The 18,211-nt window shown below is 38.7% G+C and overlaps 2 protein-coding genes across 2 annotated transcripts; both read left to right on the top strand.

The window, feature by feature from the left end:
• The first annotated feature begins 3,450 nt into the window (after window positions 1–3,450).
• Window positions 3,451–4,193, top strand: LOC143880922 (uncharacterized). Its single transcript, XM_077383901.1, has one exon. The coding sequence runs from the start codon at window positions 3,544–3,546 to the stop codon at window positions 3,934–3,936; it is 393 nt and encodes a 130-aa protein (XP_077240016.1). The 5' UTR covers window positions 3,451–3,543; the 3' UTR covers window positions 3,937–4,193.
• Window positions 4,194–13,760: 9,567 nt separating this feature from the next.
• LOC143880921 (uncharacterized) lies at window positions 13,761–14,626 on the top strand. Its single transcript, XM_077383900.1, has one exon. It carries the CDS (start codon window positions 13,941–13,943, stop codon window positions 14,331–14,333), a length of 393 nt encoding a protein of 130 aa, XP_077240015.1. The 5' UTR covers window positions 13,761–13,940; the 3' UTR covers window positions 14,334–14,626.
• Window positions 14,627–18,211: the final 3,585 nt, after the last annotated feature.

The following is an 18,211-nucleotide window of genomic DNA, read 5'->3' as shown; positions in this document are numbered from 1 at the left end:
GGAATTTTGCTGCCAACTTTTGCATGAGAAAGCAGCTACCTCGATGGATTAAATGAATAAGACAAAATCTATTGAAAAGTGAGCCTATGTGGTTGCTCTCTCATGCAACGGCCAGCCTGCGAAATGCCTTCTACGATGGTCCCTGGCCCGTTTGGAGCCGTTTAGAATCCAGGTTTCAGTTTGAAAACAGTGTAAAAGAGGGTTCATAAGAAAACAGTTTCTAGACACAAGCGTAGATAAGTTATCTACACACTAGCTTAAAATACAGTGGAGGCCCACATTGTCTGGGTGATCCAAACCATTCATTTGATTGGCCCTCATATAGATAGGGTGTCCACAAAAAATCAGCTCCATAGGATCATCCTAACCCTTCGAACCGTGGAGGCAAAAAATGTACAAATTTGTGAAGGTTTAGAAATATCTCACACATCTTGAGATTTCTAAAACCTTGAAACATGGGACGATCACTTGCTCTCTTGCTGTCGAAAAGAAGGGCAAGAAATCAGAAAACGACGGCCGGTCTCCTTCTTCTCTCATCTCCCATTTGCAATTTTGAGGAAATCCAAGATTACGCAGATTTTAGAATCCAGGTTTTTAGTTTGAAAACAGTGTAAAAGAGGGCTCATGATCAAGCTGCTGCATGCTGTGCCGGCTGCGTTTCTTGGATTTTAAGTAAGAAAATCAAGTTTTAGAAACCTCTCCCCCATCATGAGATTTCTAAAACCGGGTTTTCTTACTTAAAATCCAAGAAACGCTGTCAGGACAGCATGCAGCAGCCTGATCATGAACCCTCTTTTACACTGTTTTCAAACTAAAATCCTGGATTCTAAAATCCACGTATCCAAACGGCCCCTAAAAGTATGGTAAAAAGGTGAAAAGAAAGTTCCAGATTTTATATAGGGTATGGAGTATTTCACTCCATGAATAGAGGCTTAGGACATGTTGGGAAACCATGAAAAATTATTCCCTGTAATATGGATGGGCCCAGTCGCAAAAGAGAAGTTCAGAAGAAGGCTAGGGGAGAGACTTGAGAGAGTACCAGTGGATTGAGCAAAAAACAGTGAAAAAATAAACTACTTCAGATTGGTTTCTTTCCTAATTTTCAGAGGTTTCTTTATGCTGCCCCTCACTCCCCACCCTCTTAAGACTCTCTCTCAGCTCATCTCAATTCCATGGAATATTTTTTCATGATTGCCAAACATGAAAAAAAAAATTCAACAATCACGATTCAATATAAGAAGATATCCATGATCAGGAATATTGGACTAATCCAATCCCACTTGTAATTGTAAGACAGGTAAGGTGGGGGCCCACTATTTTGGGTAGTCTTCACTCTTCAGCAAACTACAATAAAGCCAAGGTGTCTTCAGCAAACTGCTACAAAGCCAGAAGGTAAAGGTTCCTTCTTACTTCGTACAGACCCTTCTAGACTACACATGTTTACGATTAGAATCGTCTCGATCGACATTTCTACCTATAAGTCTATAACATTAACAACTATCTCACCTCTCTCAATCATCCTATTTCTTCTTCTCGAATTGATATTAACACGCAACAATAACAGAATCATGCCCTCTCAAGCTATCTTTCTCGATCCTTTCAAGCGCTTTTTTCTTTCAAAATATAGCAGCAAACATACAAAGAACTAAATTAAAGTCAGAGCTCAAAAACGTTGAGAACTATGAGATAGCAGAAGAAGAAATGGCGATAAATCTAAGAAAAAAGCTCATACTGACTTTAGCCCATATGAGAAAACAATGGACTTGAGGAGAAAAAGTAAAGAGAGCAAAAAATAAATAAAAATCATGCCTATTATTTTTACTGTATATAAAGAGAATAAAAAAATAACTATAATTGGAAATCAACATTGAAAGGATTATCACAAAGAATTTCTCTAAAATTAAACATTTATCTAACATATATTATTGTATATGCTCCATCTAGATCAACATAAATTGCACAGATGAGCATATACAGTGACAAAAAAGGAGGAGTGAGGAAGAGGCCTTAAGTTTGGGTCACCCGAAAGCAAGGAAACATGAAGGCTCATTGCGACCGTAGGTGAAGGAATAAACACTGCTTCGAGAGCCCAGCAGCTATCATACGGTGTCCTGATATAAGTGGGATGAGATTAAATCATAGATGGTCATGCACCATTTGGGGGAAAAAAAGAAAAAGAAAAAGGTGGTCATGCATAAATGTATTTTGCAAATGTCTCATTTATTTCAGTTGTTTATTAATAATTAGAATAGAATGACGAGATCACTTTCCTGGCAATTCAACAAAGGGCAGTGATAAATCGACTCCCCCCCCCCAATTGGATAAATCGACTCCCCATGTGTCTATCTCTCTCCTCTTTCTCTCTCTAACCAGGAGGAGAGAGAAAGACACATGGGGAGTCGATTTATCACTCCCCAACAAAACCCAAAAATGGGTTACCTATTATGTCAGTGAGTTGCCCAATTGAAATGTGTAAAACTGAATCTTTTGTTCCCATTCCCAAATTCCTTTAAAAAAAAAACATGAAAATTTTCTTTTCGTTGCTTAAGGGTGCAATATAGTTCATTTTCTTTTCAAAACCACATGCAGAAAGAGCATCTGAGAATGTGAACATTAGCCACTTTTCTTGTAAATGCAATCGTTGGAAGAAGGTCAGTATGCAATGGCACATGAGTTGGGAATTTGAAACTAAAATATCCAATTCCTGGCAATTCATGAAAGAGCAAATCCCTAAAATCTACGTTAGACATGAAAATGAAACATTCACATTGCCACAAATGTAACAACTATCGGTGATGTGAAGAGAAATCAGCAGAGTTATCAGTGTTCTACCTGAGAAACCCATATCAATTTTTACAAACAGGGATCCTCAATTAACCCATCCCTCTAAATTAACCCTAAAAATATTTTTAGGGCTCATTTCAACTCAATTGACCACGGCTGGTTGCTGGCTATCTCAAAATCCAAAAGAAACAGCACCTAAGGAAAAGAAAGACGGGTAAATCAAAATATTTGAAAAAAAATGCAAAAGAATAGAAAAAAAAAAGAAAAAGAGGAAACCTAGAATCCCGATTTTGAGAGGTTTCTTAGGCAACTTCTATTAAATTGAGAAGAATCCTTAATAGGAGGTTTGTAGGAAACCCAGAATCCCGATTTTGAGAGGTTTCTTAGGCAACTTCTATTAGATTGAAGAGAAGCTAATAGTAGCCGATAATAGCAATCCTATAAGTTTTTAGGAAACAATTCGATAGATAATAGCAATCTGATTTTAACGTGTCACAATAGGAGATGGGTGTGGGAGCTGTCCGCAGTGAAACCCCATCCTGCTATAATATAATTAGATAGATATGAAAAGCAATGATTCCATTCCATACTTGGCAGCGAAGGAAAAGGCAAAGGCGGAATGAAGAAGGAGGTTACTTGAACGTGTAAGCAATTGCCACGTGTCCTTCGAACAAAGTCTCTCCCTTGCCCCAACCCCATTGTAACTCCTTCCATCCCTTATTTTCTTCCCGTCTTTCTTTCCCTCTTTATTTTGTGGAAATGGCATTAGAATGGGTGGTTGTAGGGTACGCAGCGGGGGCCGAAGCGATAATGCTCCTGTTACTAACATTACCAGGTCTTGATCGGCTCCGAAAGGGTCTTGTTGCCGTGACTCGCAACGCATTAAAACCCCTTTTTTCTGTGGTCCCATTTTGTCTGTTCTTGATCATGGCTATCTACTGGAAGTACGAAACAATGCCGTGTTGCAGAGGCCGATCTTGCACTCCAACTGAGTTTCTTCGCCACCAGAAATCGATCATGAAGAGCCAACGCAATGCTTTGCTGATAGCAGCCGTCCTCATCTTCTATTGGCTTCTTTTCTCTGTTACTAATCTCGTTCTTCGGTTCGAGCAGCTCAAAGCGCACGTAGAGAAACTTAAGAATGATGATTGATGGAATGGCATGGAGATAAGGGCTGTTTTGTTCACGTACTTTTCCTTTTTACTGTTCGGATTTGTAGTTGTGTTGTGGTGGATCTGTTATCTTGTTTCGTATACTCGGGATCTATGCATCTTAAATGAGATCTGTAAGATTCGCTCATGTTTGCGTTTTGAAGACATGATTGTTGAGGATCTCTTTTCGTTAATACGCCTGCTATGTCTTTGTATGATTAGGTTTTCAATAAAAGTAGTGTTGTTGGTATTTTATTACTTTATGATGCATTGGCTGTTTGTTTGTAAATGTGCTAAGTTGTTTTGTAAGTGTTGGAAAACGATAACCCATAAATCTCTCATCTTCTTCTATTATGTTCCAAGCCAAATCAGGAACCGTTCTAATATTTGTTCAATCTGGTGGTCCGTAGCTTCGTGTTTCAGTGGTCAATTATGCTAAATTTTGTGTCTGATAGTTATTTTGTTGTCTTGTGCATGGTTTTAGATTTTCGGTGGGGACCGAAACCGAAATTTCCAGAAATTTGATATTTCACGAAATACCAAATTAATTTCGGAACCGAGAAAATGGCATTTTTTAAAAACAAATAAATGTTACAAAATTTCGGCCGAAATTTCAGATTTTGGATTTCGGTGGGGTCCGAAGTAGGTACCGAAACCAAAATTTAAAACCTTGGTCTTGTGTAATCGCCTTGACTGTTACCTCTATTTCTGCAGAGCAAAATATCTGTAGTTTGGTGTCAGCATTCTAGGATGGACTGCAAGCTGCTTTGGGGATTTTAGGAAAATTCCCCATCTAAGTATGCAACAGGGCCAAGATGGTAGGTGAGGAAGAAATGATATGGGAACCAATTTAATGAAAACTGATCCAAATATTAAATGTCAAGTATCATCATTATTTACTAGACCAGTAATGAGGTTATATCAGTGATGAGGATGAATAAGGTTCGTTTCTTGATGGGTTGGCCTGTACAAATTCTTTGAAATCGTTTTGAGTTCTGCATGTGCCTAATCTTACAAGAGGATTCAATACATGTTTATGTTAACATCACTGTAATTAAATTTGCAGTTTGTTAACTTCTGCAAGAAGTCAGGGGTCCCGGCAATTGGAAACCTCTAATATGAACTCAAACTTTTCAGGCTGCATGGTACTACATCTCCCTGAAATTTATGAGTTGAGACCTCGTGGAATTTTCACGGTGTTCAAAATTTCAATCCACAGATTCTTGGATTCTTGGTACCCTTTCCTTCAATTCGAGTGAAACTTGAAATTTAAGCAACTCTAGTTAGAAAACTGAAACCCATGGTATCAGACCATTTTTTGGTAGGTATGCCGAGACTGAACCTACAAGTCTGCAACCACAAGATTAAGATACACGGCCTAAACCAATTGAGCTATAGGCCCATCCCCTAGTAGCAGACTTTTCCCAACTAATACTCCTTAAAAATCCTTTTCTAAGCCCTTCATTCAAAAAAAAAAAAAAAAATGGAAAAGAAAAAGAAAAGAAAACTTCTTAAACATTTCAAAAAAAGAAAAGAAAAGAAAACTAAACTTCTAAAATGCTCTATACGACTCCAAGATTTGCTTGACTCTGTGGGTGTATTCCAATCTACCCGATCTTTCAATCTTGTATAAGAGAACTGTTTCTTAATTTTTCCAACTTCAGGGTTGTTGCAGATCTTTGATACACTTGGATAGTGGTTATTTAAAACCTTCTTCAATCCTTCGTACAATTCAATAAAGATCCACCAGAATTACCGGCTTGAAGTGACTTAATTCGAAATGTTGTGGTTTCTTGACTCACATCATTTCATACTTCTCTAATTGAATGTTGAGACTTGAGAACTTTTTGGGAATTGTAATAACTTTTGACATTGGTTTAAAATAGTATAATAAGGTGATTTGTTCCATTATCAAATCATGGTCGTGGGGATATTGGCACTATCCTATTTTAATAATTGCACAAACTCAACTTGTCTTTTCTGTTTTAATTGGCTTTTGCTAGGGAATTTTGCTGCCAACTTTTGCATGAGAAAGCAGCTACCTTATATGGATTAAATGAATAAGACAAAATCTGTTGAAAAGTGAGCCTGTGGCTGCTCTCTAATGCAACAGCCAGCCTGCGAATGCTGATTTTAGAATCCAAGTTTTAGTTTGAAAACAGTGTAAAAGAGGGTTCATGATCAAGCTGCTGCATGTTTGTCCTAACAGTGTTTCTTGGATTTTAAGTAAAAAACAAAAGTTTTAGCAATATCTCCCACATCTTGAAATTTCTAAAACCTTGAAACATGGGACGGTCACCTTGCTGTCGAAAAGAGGGCAAGAAATCAGAAAACGATGGTCGGTCTCCTTCTTCTCTCATCTCCCATCTACAATTTTGAGGAAATCCAAGATTCTAAAATCTGCGTATCCAAACGGCCCCTAAAAGTATTGTAAAAAGGTGAAAAGAAAATTCCAAATTTTATATAGGGTATGGAGTATTTCACTCCATGAATAGAAGTTTAGGACATGTTTGGAAACCATGAAAAATTATTCCGTGTAATATGGATGGACCCAGTCGCAAAAGAGGAGCCCAGAAGAAGGTTAGGGGAGAGACTTGAGAGAGTACCAGTGGATCGAGCAAAAAACAGTGAAAAAATACACTACTTCAAATTGGTTTCTTTCCTAATTTTCAGAGCTTTCTTTATGCTCCCCCTCACTCCCACCCTCTTAAGGCTCTCTCTCAGCTCATGTCACTTCCATGGAATATTTTTTCATAATTGCCAAACATGAAAAAAAATACAACAATCACGATTCAATATAAGAAGATATCCATGATCAGGAATATTGGACTAATCCAATCCCACTTGTAATTGTAAGACAGGTAAGGTGGGGGCCACTATTTTGGGTAGTCTTCAGCAAACTCTATAATAAAGCCAGAAAGTAAAGGTGTCTTCAGCAAACTACATACAACAAAGCCAGAAAGTAAAGGTTCCTTCTTACTTCGTACAGCCCTTCTAGACTACACACAGATTATGATTAGAATCATCTCGATCGGCATTTCTACCTATAACATTAGCAACCATCTCATCACCTCTCTCAATCATCTTATTTCTTCTTCTCGAATTGATATTAACACCCAACAATAACAAAACCATGCCCTCTGAAGCTATCATCCTCGATCCTTTCAGGCGCTTATTCTTCCGAGGACCAACGGCCCCGATGGATTGGCTAGAAACTCCTAACTCCCACATAGTCAAGATCGACTTCCCTGGTATGTTACTAAAATGAATTTCTCTCTCTCTCTCTCTCTCCTCAATCAACCTTTTCTCTTCTTGTTTAAGGGTTTGAAAGAAATGACATAAAAATTCAGTTGGAAGAGGGGAACGTGTTGAACATCAAAGGAGAATGTGCTAAAGAAGAATCTTACACTAAAGACGGGATATGGCACATAGCTGAAAGGAGAAAAGGGGACTTTACTAGGCAGTTGGGGTTGCCTAAGAACGTGAAAACCGATCAGATAAAGGCTAAGGTGGAAGCATGGTTTTAAATTTCGACCGAACTCCGAAATTTCCTACCAAATTTCGGAAATTTCGAAAATGGCATGTTACAAAATTTCGGTCCGAAATTTCAATCTCAGTCCCAAATTTCGGATTTCGGATTTTGGTGGGGTCCAAAATAGGTACCGAAACCGAAATTTAAAACCTTGGGTGGAAGATGGTGTTTTAACTATTGTGGTCCCCAAAGACATCAACCCAAAGTCTAAACCGAGGAACATCATGGTCTCCAGCAAGCTGTGAGAATTGACAAAAAGGTGCAACGTAGGCAAGATGTGAAGTTGGAGAATTTATATGATGGGTGGCCGTGAAAACACGTGAAGTCTAAAAAAAGTAGGTATGGCCCATATTTTTTTTATGATCCAAACCGTTCATCTGTTTGGGCACAAAGTAAATAGGTTGTGCCCCAAAAATCAGCTCCATAGGATGATCCTAACCCTTCGATCTATAGAAGATTCCATAAATGATTTTTGGAAATCTCCATATTCAGATCAGTTCAGATCGGAGGGTTAGGATCATCCTATGGAACTGATTTTTGGGGCACAACCTATTTACGTTGTGCCCAAACAGATGAACGATTCAGATCATAAAAAAAAAGTGGGCCGTACCTACATTTTTAGACTTCACGTGTTTTCACGGCCACCCATCATATAAATTCTTCAATGATAAAAGTGGGCCGGACCTACTTTTTTAGACTTCTCGTGAAGTTGAGTCTTGAATTTTAATGCATTGGTTAGCTGGCAAGAATATATTATTGGATCAATTACCAATGGGGGACAAAAATTAGGTAGAATTATCAACAGGACCCATGCTTTTCAGAAATTATCAACGAGGGACAAAAGAGGTCTTGTCATTAAAAGCTAGACGAAAATGCCATTTTCTTAAGCAACACGTTTTGCTTTTCCACTTTTCCCTCTTCTCTCTTCTTTCCCTCTTTTTTTCGTACTTTTTCATTTTCAACTTTGTTTTTTTTACCTTACCAGTCATCTTCTTTATCATTTAGCCACCATTGGAGGCGGGAAAACTCGAAAATTTGAAACGTGAGTTCATTCCCATCTATCTCTCAATATCTAGGTTTTATTTTTCATTTGTTTTAGGGTTTTGCATTTCTCCTTCTCCCTTTCAATGGAGGATGAGGAAGATGAATTGTACGGTAGAAAGAAAAAAAACGTGAAAATGAACGAGTGAAAAAAACAGGAAGGAAAAACGTGTTCATAAGGGAATCGATAAGCCCATTCGGAATTTGGTAACCCCATTTTGATACTGGATAACCCCAACCCGAGAGACTTGAAAACCCCCTTCCAAAACTCCAGTACCCTTGGGTAATTTTAAGGGATTTGATAAGCCCATTCGTAAATTGGTAACCCCATTTTGATACTAAATAACCCCAATCCCAAATACTTGAAAACCCCCTTCCAAAACTCTAGTACCATCGGCCAATTTTCAGTGACTTGATAAGCCGATTCGAAAATTTGTAACCCCATTTTGATACTTGATAACCCCAATCCTAGAGACTTGAAAACCCCCTTCCAAAACTCCAGTACCCTTGACCAATTTTCAAGGACTTGATAAGCCCATTCAGAAATTACTAACCCCATTTTTTATACTAGATAACCCCAATCCCAGAGACTTGAAAACCTCCTTCCAAAACTCTGGTACCCTTGGCCAATTTTCAGGGACTTGATCACCCAATTTGGAAATTGGTAACCCCATTTTTTATACTAGATAACCCAATCCTAAAGACTTGAAAACCTTCTTCCAAAACTCCAGTACTCTCGGCCAATTTTCAAACACTTGATAAGCCCATTCAAAAATTGGTAACCCTACTTTTGAGAGTTACTAATCCCCTTCCAGAGAGTTGATAAACCCCTTCTGCTACAAAACCCCATGCCTATAGCAACTCTTCTGATGGCATTACAATTCTGCTCATGATAGAAATAACAAAAGAAATGGATGTTGTTTTCATTAAATGTGCTTCATGTATTACATCCCAATTTGTGTATTACAAAAAAAAAAATTTATGTAAATCAAAAAATGTGTAGCCATCCATTCATGTATTACATCAACCTTTTCTTATACAACCACTTGTCTTCCAAAAAAGTGAGTGAAGCCATCCATGCATTATCTCCATAACTCACCCTAAAAAACAAATCGCTTAAACCCTAAACAAGATAAATCAGAAACAGAGGGATGAAAAATAGTGCAAAACCCTAAAAAATCAAAAACAAAACCTAAATACAAAGAGATAGATGGTAAGAACTCAACATTTAAGTTTTCAAGATTTATCAGCAACAATGGTGGCTGAACATGAAAGAAGATGACTAGTAGGGTAAAAAATAAAAAAAGGTGATAATGGAAAAGTAAAAGAAGAGGGAAGAAGGAAAAAACAAGGTCAAAACGTGTTGTAAATGCCAAAGGGCATTTTCGTCCAGCTTTTACTGACAAGACCCCTTTTGTCCCCCGTTGATAATTTTTGAATAGCATGGTTCCTATTGATAATTTTGCCTAATGTTTGTCCCCCATTGGTAATTGGTCCTATAATATTTTGTCTTTTTTGGGTTTCTTTTGGGTGTTTTCATTACAATTTCTCCTATTTTTCTCTACTATTTCTTAATGTGAAGAGAGATCTAAATGGAGAAATGGGTTCTATATTTTTACAATTCTTATTTGTTGTAAAATGAGAGATCTCTAATCTCTACATAAACAAGATAAAATTCAATATTCAATATACAACAAGATGAAATGTAAGAAATACTAAGTACTAACACACAAAACCAAAAAAAAAACAAAACTTTGTGGTGGAATCGCACTATTCTTGAAGATACTAGTGATGTTGGTGGAATTGATGCAATAAAGTAAATATTTAAACCAAGGGAGATGATATTTTCACCCCTTGCCGTACGCATGCGCCCCCCTTATAACGTGATTTTGATGTAAACAGTAATATTTTCATGCTAAAGACTTGGGTTAGTTGAGGTACTTATTGGGTATCGAAGTAGCTCTTAGAGGGTTCTCAAATGGAACATGTAATAGACCTTTTTTTGATAAAATGAAAAATGTTTGGGGCTAGACTAGTTAGTCGATTGGAATCCTATGTGAGTTTGGATGTTAAAAACATTAGCGACAGACTGTTCCATTAAGTTTACAAGGGATTATCACAAACTGAATCATTAGAAAGTTGTTTGCAAAAATGTGGTCTCCTTTCTAAAGTCAGTATGACCTCCTTTCTTTGATTTCTTTGCGATTTATGTTGTGTTATAAATGTGGTCTCTCTCTCTAGCCATGATAAATTTCTTGTAATGGTTTTATAACTATTAAATATTTTTGTTTTATTAACAAAGGTAAACAAAGTAAGCATATTTGTCATCTTCCTTTCATTATTACTTTCTTTTTCAAACTTACGAAGGGATTCTCCTAAAAAGAAAAAAACTTGAAGAACAATAGACTTAATAAATTCAACTATAATTAAAGTGTTGGCACCTAACCAATATGCCAAAATCCATAGGACTCATGAAACTCAGTAGGCTACACCCTTTAAACCAATCCACACCGGGCTGAGTCCTACCTAATCTCAAACTTAGGCAAACCCTCACTTAGGATCGTAACTGATGCAGTCCAAAAATATGGACGCTCTTCGTTGCGCAACAGCAGATGCAAGACTGATAAAATAAATGGAAAAGGGGACCTTCGAACACCGTCGTAGGAAATAGGATACTTCGATCACCTTGAAGGGGATGTGATTTACTTCGATCCTGTCGAAGTCGAGTTTCTCAGGGTGAAACTAGAAAATACTCCTGCAGGGCTAATCCAAGCAACCAAAAGTTCTCAAAAGAACTCAAAAGCCTAAAAGCAAATTTCATTCAATAATCAAAGTCCATCACAATGCTTACATAACATATATTTATAATAAAAGAAACCCTAAAAGCTAACTTAATACCCAAGCAACTAATCATAACCGTCCATATAAAATAACATAACTAAAGCTAAAAATTTGACTAAAACTTACTTAAAATAGTAATCCCGTATTAGACACCTACCATATCCTAAAACTGCCTATAACTTACCCAAATCAAGTTCAAATCGCGTAATCTTGGAGTCTTTAGATAGGTAATCGAAAAACCTTTCTAAAAACACCAAAATCAGACCAAAAGAACAAAATTTGATACCCAAAAAGAATACTACAAATAAAATGACGAAAATACAAATTAAAAAATAAGAAACTTGTTCTACGCCAACGAACCGAACTACTCTTGGTGATTTCCGTCCGCATCAGTAACATTCCATCACGCTTCTGCATCCATAGTCCTCGGTGGCTAACTCTGTTGCAGCTCTCATTTTGGCCTTTTCTTTTCCAGGTAGTCCTTTCCCTAGGTTGGCTCTCCTACTACGGCTCTTTTTGTAGTAACTTCACTTTGGCATCTTTTACTTTGGCTTAAGTCACTGAGGGCTTCAACACGTGACATGTAATACCAAATCTTAGGTACATATGCTACCCTAGAACTGGTAGAATGTGTTGAGCTACGTCCTTTAAGCCTGTCCGGCGTTCCACCGACTCCCACACTGAGGCATGTCCCACTTAGGACCCTAACAATCAAGAGAAGGGAATTTCCATGAGAATGAAACTAAGGTTAGCCTTCTAGTTTTTGTGGAAGAAAATTGGATCTAAGGCTTTGAAATTTGGAGAATTTTGAAGTGTAGGACCATTTCTCTATGTTTGGAGCTTTTCAATTTCTTCATATTAGCTGGAAAGAATAGGGACTGAAACAAAGTGATTTTAGGGTCATGCATCTCCATAAAAGGGGATCCGGATCGGGCTAAGACCAACTCAGCTTTTAGCAAATCGGGTTCTAATATTATGAGATTTTATATGGTGCAAGCCCTTATAGTGGACCACACAATACGATGATCCAAACCGTCCATGTGATGAGCCACAACGTAAATAGTAGACCTGGCAAACAGGCGGGCCGGGCCAGGTCAAAATGACCCGGAAGATTTCATTGGTCACTAAGTTTGGGCCCGTACCCGGCCCATAGTTTTTTGACATATTTTCTGTTATTTTTTTCCTGTTTTTATGCCCACACAGCCACACTGTAATAGGATGATCCAAACCGTCCATGTGATGGGCAATAACATAAATAGGTTCAGCCCAAAAAATCATTTCCATAGGATGATCCTAGCTCTCTGATCTATGTAGGAATCGCATATACTTTTGTTAAAAAACGAGGGAGAGAGAGAGAGAGAGGCGGCGAGAGAAGAAAGAAATTGATATGGATCAAGTCTAGAAACCCTATTTTACCATTAAAAAAAAAAAAAAAAGAGTCTTGAAAACCCTATTTGATTTTCTTTTGAAACTCTTGAACCTAATTAATTGATTGGGGAGCAAGCTCGGATCGTCTATTTTATAGCCTTCGAATTGTTAATCTGAGGGCCTATAGAGGCAGATTAGTATCTATAGAAAGTAAAGGGTTTCATCTAATATCTTCCAAAGGGTGCTGCTGGTTTACGCTTCAGATGGGTTCGATGGTTTTCAGTAGTAATCCTTTTCCCCATGGTCTCAAGGTTTAACAATAAAAATAGGGAAGTGATATATTTGTCCCCTTTCTTACTTGGGACAGCCCCCTCTAGTGTATTCTACAACATCCCAAATTTGGTATTTCCACCCCTTCATCAACCAAGGTGAATTAAATGGTTTTTCATATACTTTTGTGAAAAAACAAGAAAAAAAAAAAAAAAAACCCGACTTTTGTGACTTTTGGCCGGGTGGACCTGTGGGTCATTTCAAAACGGGTCGCGATTGAGTGAACCAGACCCAGAAATTACGGGCGGGCTGGGTCGACCCTGGGTCCGGGTTACTTCTTGCCAGGTCTAGTAAATAAGTTGTGCCTAAAAAAATCATTTCTACAGGATGATCCCAACCGTCGGATCTATAGAAGAACTATGTATAATGAAAACCTCTATATATCGGAGAGCTACAACCATCCTATTGAAATGATTTTTTGGGGCCACAGCCTATTTATGTTGTGCCCCATCATATGGACGGCTTGGATCATCCTATGATGTGGTCCGTACGGTACTTGTTTAAATATACGGGACTGTAAGGACGTACGGCCATATAAAAACTCCAATATTATAAAAAGAAAAGCAATAAAGAGTCAGACAGTGATTCCATTCCATACTTGCCAGCGAAGGAAAAGACAAAGGCGGAAAGAAGAAAGAGGTTACTTGAACGTGGAAGCAATTGCCACGTGTCCTTCGCCCCAGGACCTTTATAACCTCTTCCATCGCTTATTATCTTCCCATCTTTCTTTCCCTCTTTATTTTGTCGAACGGATCTAGGGTTTCTTAATAGAACGGATCTTGTTCGGTGCTGGTTTTAGGGTTAGGGTTTCTTCAAAAGAAAGAAAGAAGAAACACCGATCTAGGGTTTCTTCATAGACCAGATCTTATTACAGGTTTTCTAGGGTTTTCGAAATGGCATTAGAATGGGTGGTTCTAGCGTACGCAGCGGGGGCCGAAGCGATAATGCTCCTGTTACTAACACTACCAGGCCTTGATCGGATCCGAAAGGGTCTTGTTGCCGTGACTCGTAACGCCCTAAAACCCCTTCTTTCTGTGGTACCATTTTGTCTGTTCTTGCTCATGGATATCTACTGGAAATACGAAACAAGGCCATCTTGCGAAGGCCATTCTTGCACCCCAACTGAGTTTCTTCGCCACCAGAAATCGATCATGAAGAGCCAACGCAATGCGCTGTTGATCGCAGCCGCGCTCATCTTCTACTGGCTTCTTTTTTCTGTTACGAATCTCGTTCTTCGGCTCGAACAGCTCAAAGCGCGCGTGGAGAAACTCAAGAATGAGGATTGATGGGAAGACAATGGAGATAATCGCTGTTTGCCTAGTTTTTGTTTTACTGTTTGCATTCTACGTTTTTTTAGTTTTTTTTTTTTTTTTAGTTTGTAAGGTGGTGGATCTTTTATCTTGATTCGTATACACGGGATCTAAGCATCTTAAATGAGATCTGTGACATTGGGTCATGTTTGCATTGTGAAGACATGATTGTTGAGGATCTCTTTTTCATTGATAGGCCTGCTGTTTGTCTTTCTATCATTAGGTTTTCAATAAAAATTGTGTTGGTATTTTATTGCCTTATGATGCCATTGGCTGTTTGTTTGTAAATGTGCTAAGTTGCTTTGCAATTGTTGGAAAACCATAACCCATAAAGCTTATCTTGTTCTATTATGTTCCAAGCCAAATCAGGAACCGTTTCTAATGTTTGTTCAATCTGGTGGTCCTTGTTTCAGTGGTCAATTATGCTAAATTTTGTGTCTGATAGTTATTTTGTTGTCTTGTGTTGGTACCGACTTTTACCGCTATTTATGCACTGCAAAATATATGTAGTTTGGTGTCAGAATTCTAGGATGGACTCAATTTGCTTTGGGGGTTTTATGAAAATTTCCCATCTAAGTATGCAACAGGGCCAAGATGCTAGGTGAGGATGAAATGATATGGGAGCCAATTTAATGAAAACTGATCCAAATATTAAATGTCAAGAATCATCATTATTTAGTAGACCGGTAATGAGGTTATATCGATGATGAGGATGAATGAGGTTCGTTTCTTGATGATGGGTTGGCCTGTACAAATTCTTTGAAATTGTTTGGTGTTCTGCATGTGCCTAATCTCACAAGAGGATTCAATACATGGTTATGTTAACATCACTGTAATTAAATATGCAGTTTGTTAACTTTTGCAAGAAGTAAGGGATCCCGGCAATTGGAAACCTCTAATCTGAACTGAAACCTTTCAGGCTGCACGGTACTACATCTCCCTGAAATTTATGAGTTCAGGCTTCATGGAATTTTCATGGTGTTCAAAATTTCAATCCACAGATTCTTGGATTCTTGGTACCCTTTCCTTCAATTCGAGTGAAACTTGAACTTTAAGCAACTCTAGTTAGAAAACTGAAACCCATGGTATCAGACCATTTTTTGGTAGGTATGCCGAGACTGAACCTACAAGTCTACAACCACAAAATTAAGATACCCGGCCTAAACCAATTGAGCTATTGGCCCATCCCCTAGTAGCAGACTTTTCCTAACTAATGCTCCTTAAAAATCCTTTTCTAAACTCTTCATTCAAAAAAAAAAAAGGAACTTCTAAAATGCTCCATAAGACTCCAAGATTTGCTTGACTCTGTGGGTGTATTCCAATCTACCCCATCTTTCAATCTTGTATAAGAGAACTGTTTCTTAACTTTTCCAATTTCAGGGTTGTTGCAGATCTTTGATTACACTTGGATAGTGGTTATTTAAAACCTTCCTTCAATCCTTCATACAATTCAATAAAGATCCACCAGAATTACCCGCTTGAAGTGACTTAATTCGAAATGTTGTGGTTTCTTGACTAGAATGGGGCCCCTCTTCTGGTGCCAACATGTTAAGCACTTAAGCTGATGTTATGTCGACATCAACAGTATGACTCCATTTGGGCGTTTCTCTTGCCATTGATTTTGATGATTTTCGACATGTTTACCCCCGCACTCACTATTGATAAGAGCTCTTCCCTTCCATTGAATGCTATTTTCTTTTGGATTTTCTGGATGGGGAATGTGCACTATTATGTTGATTGTAGTATCAACACTTTGAAATTTGAATAGGTTGATGATGTCCGCAACATTGAATGTAAAGCAGACGACGTATCCTTCCGCCCTCTAGGCAGCTCACCGATGTAGGAATTGTCATTTATCCACAGGGTTATCTTAGCTAGGCCAGTCTTCTTTTGTTTGAGTTTGTTATATGTTCTTATTGAATATCATTTTCATCGTAGTTGCACCATAGTGAGATTTTCGTCATTAATAGCTTGTGATCTTCGGCCATTCAAAAAAGAAAAAAAAGCTTGTGATCTTCAGTGTTAATTTGGCGGACCCCCAATACTTGTTGCTCCCCTTAAAATCTTTTCATGTACTCGAATCTAGAAAATTTTGCCAAATGCTTCAATTAGCTTGCAACAAGAGAGTGACCTAGTCCAAAACTTTAGTTGGATGTATTCCAATAACAATCATAAATTGTAACCTACTTGTTGTCTGATTTACTGAAGCATTGTAGGCAGGATCACCTTGGGGAAGGTCTAAGGCTCTGAGCTTTCTGATCTCCAGTAATGCTTTGCAATAGCTTTCCAAGGCCTAGGTTTCAGGTTTTTGTTTGAGTATGCATTTCAGTTGTGACAAATGGAAACATATCGGTGGGTGACTCTATTGCTTGTTCTTTCAGCTGCACTGACGAACCCTCTCGCCCCGTTCTCTCTTAAGGCTTCCCAAAAAGGGAATCCTACCTGATGGGGACTTGTGAAGAGGACAGAAGTTCCATAATCAATATTTGGGTTGGAATGTTTTCTTCAACTAGTTGGCCACACTGTAGGATGGCTTCAACAAAGCAGATTGAGTCCCAACTGGTTGAGATTGTGGCTGCAAATGAGAAATTCTTCTTGACCTTGTGATATTGACCGATGCTATACGTAGCACAGGGGATGGGTTTTTATGCAAAGATCATCAAGCCTAAATGGAATGGAACTAGCCAAGTGTGGGATTACTGTTCTGCTAGGTTTCCCCGCCATGTCTATCGCAATGTGTGGGAATCTGTCGATGCTTCCCTGCCATGTCGATCGCAATGCGTGGGAGCATGGGAATCTGTCGACCCATGGGCAAAGCAAATCTGCTAAGCCAATAGGCTAGAAAGGAAGCTAAATGTAGCTTGTCAGCATCTAACAATGGCAGTTCTGCTTCCCAAGTGAAGGGCAGAAGAAAGGAGGAAATGGCATCTTGACCTCGGTTTGCAGAGGTGATGAGATCTCATGTGTTCGGTAATAATTTTGGGGATCCAGGGGAGAAAGCTGATGTTGGGGGGCCCACAACATATGAGAGGTTAGGACGAGTGATAGTAGGATAGATGAAACTCCCAACTCGTCATTGTGCATAGATGGATCATAAAGATCTCAATTTTCGAACAATCACTTTTTCTTTTGTTCAATGTTCTATGCACGCGGTTTGCTTCCAAGTAGTTCTGGTAGCAGATGTAGGGCACATCTGCATTGCGAGAGAACTATGCCTTTGGGTTGACAATCTTTGATTACAGTTTTTTTAGTGTTAACTGTGATTGCAGTTTGATTTAGGTTAGTCCCACAGATGTGCCTTGTGAGGCTTAACAAACAACGAAAAAATTAATCCTGAATTGGAGAGGTGCTTATGTTGGTTGTTCCGGCGAAGATATGTGGTCGTCAATTCCATATGCTATTGTATGGCATATGGGCGGAACGCAACAATCGGATTTTTGTTGGAAAAGAAAGATGCCCGGCGAAGGTGGCCCTGGAAATTAAATTATCTATCATTAAATGGGCCAAAGCTAAAAGTGGTATCCATTACCCAGTGGGTGACATTCTTCGGCATTGGGCTACTGTTGTGGGGGAAAGGAAACCTAAAAATACCATATCTCCCCAATGGCAACCACCTCCTGAAGATTGGCTGAAATTAAATTTTGACGGAAGCTCTCGTGGGAATCCGGGGAGAGCGAGAATTGGTGGATTATTACGCAATCACTTGGGGACTACACTCATGTCCTTCTCTGGTCCGGCTGGGATTTGCGACGCGAACGAAGCAGAGGTATCGGCCCTCCTATTCGGTCTTCAATGGTATGTGAAGCACTGAACTAATCCCGTGATTGTTGAAGGTGTTTCCTCCAATACCATAG

This window comes from Tasmannia lanceolata, unplaced genomic scaffold (assembly GCF_043159265.1).
Source record: "Tasmannia lanceolata isolate RefF3 unplaced genomic scaffold, GAP_Taslan_0.1 ptg000007l, whole genome shotgun sequence".
In the NCBI taxonomy this organism is placed as follows: Eukaryota; Viridiplantae; Streptophyta; class Magnoliopsida; order Canellales; family Winteraceae; genus Tasmannia; species Tasmannia lanceolata.
This window is presented reverse-complemented; position numbering and strand designations above follow the sequence as displayed.

Excerpts from the sequence above, each read along its gene's own strand:
- LOC143880922 (XM_077383901.1), top strand. The coding sequence starts at position 3,544 with ATGGCATTAGAATGGGTGGTTGTAGGGTACGCAGCGGGGGCCGAAGCG.
- LOC143880921 (XM_077383900.1), top strand. The coding sequence starts at position 13,941 with ATGGCATTAGAATGGGTGGTTCTAGCGTACGCAGCGGGGGCCGAAGCG.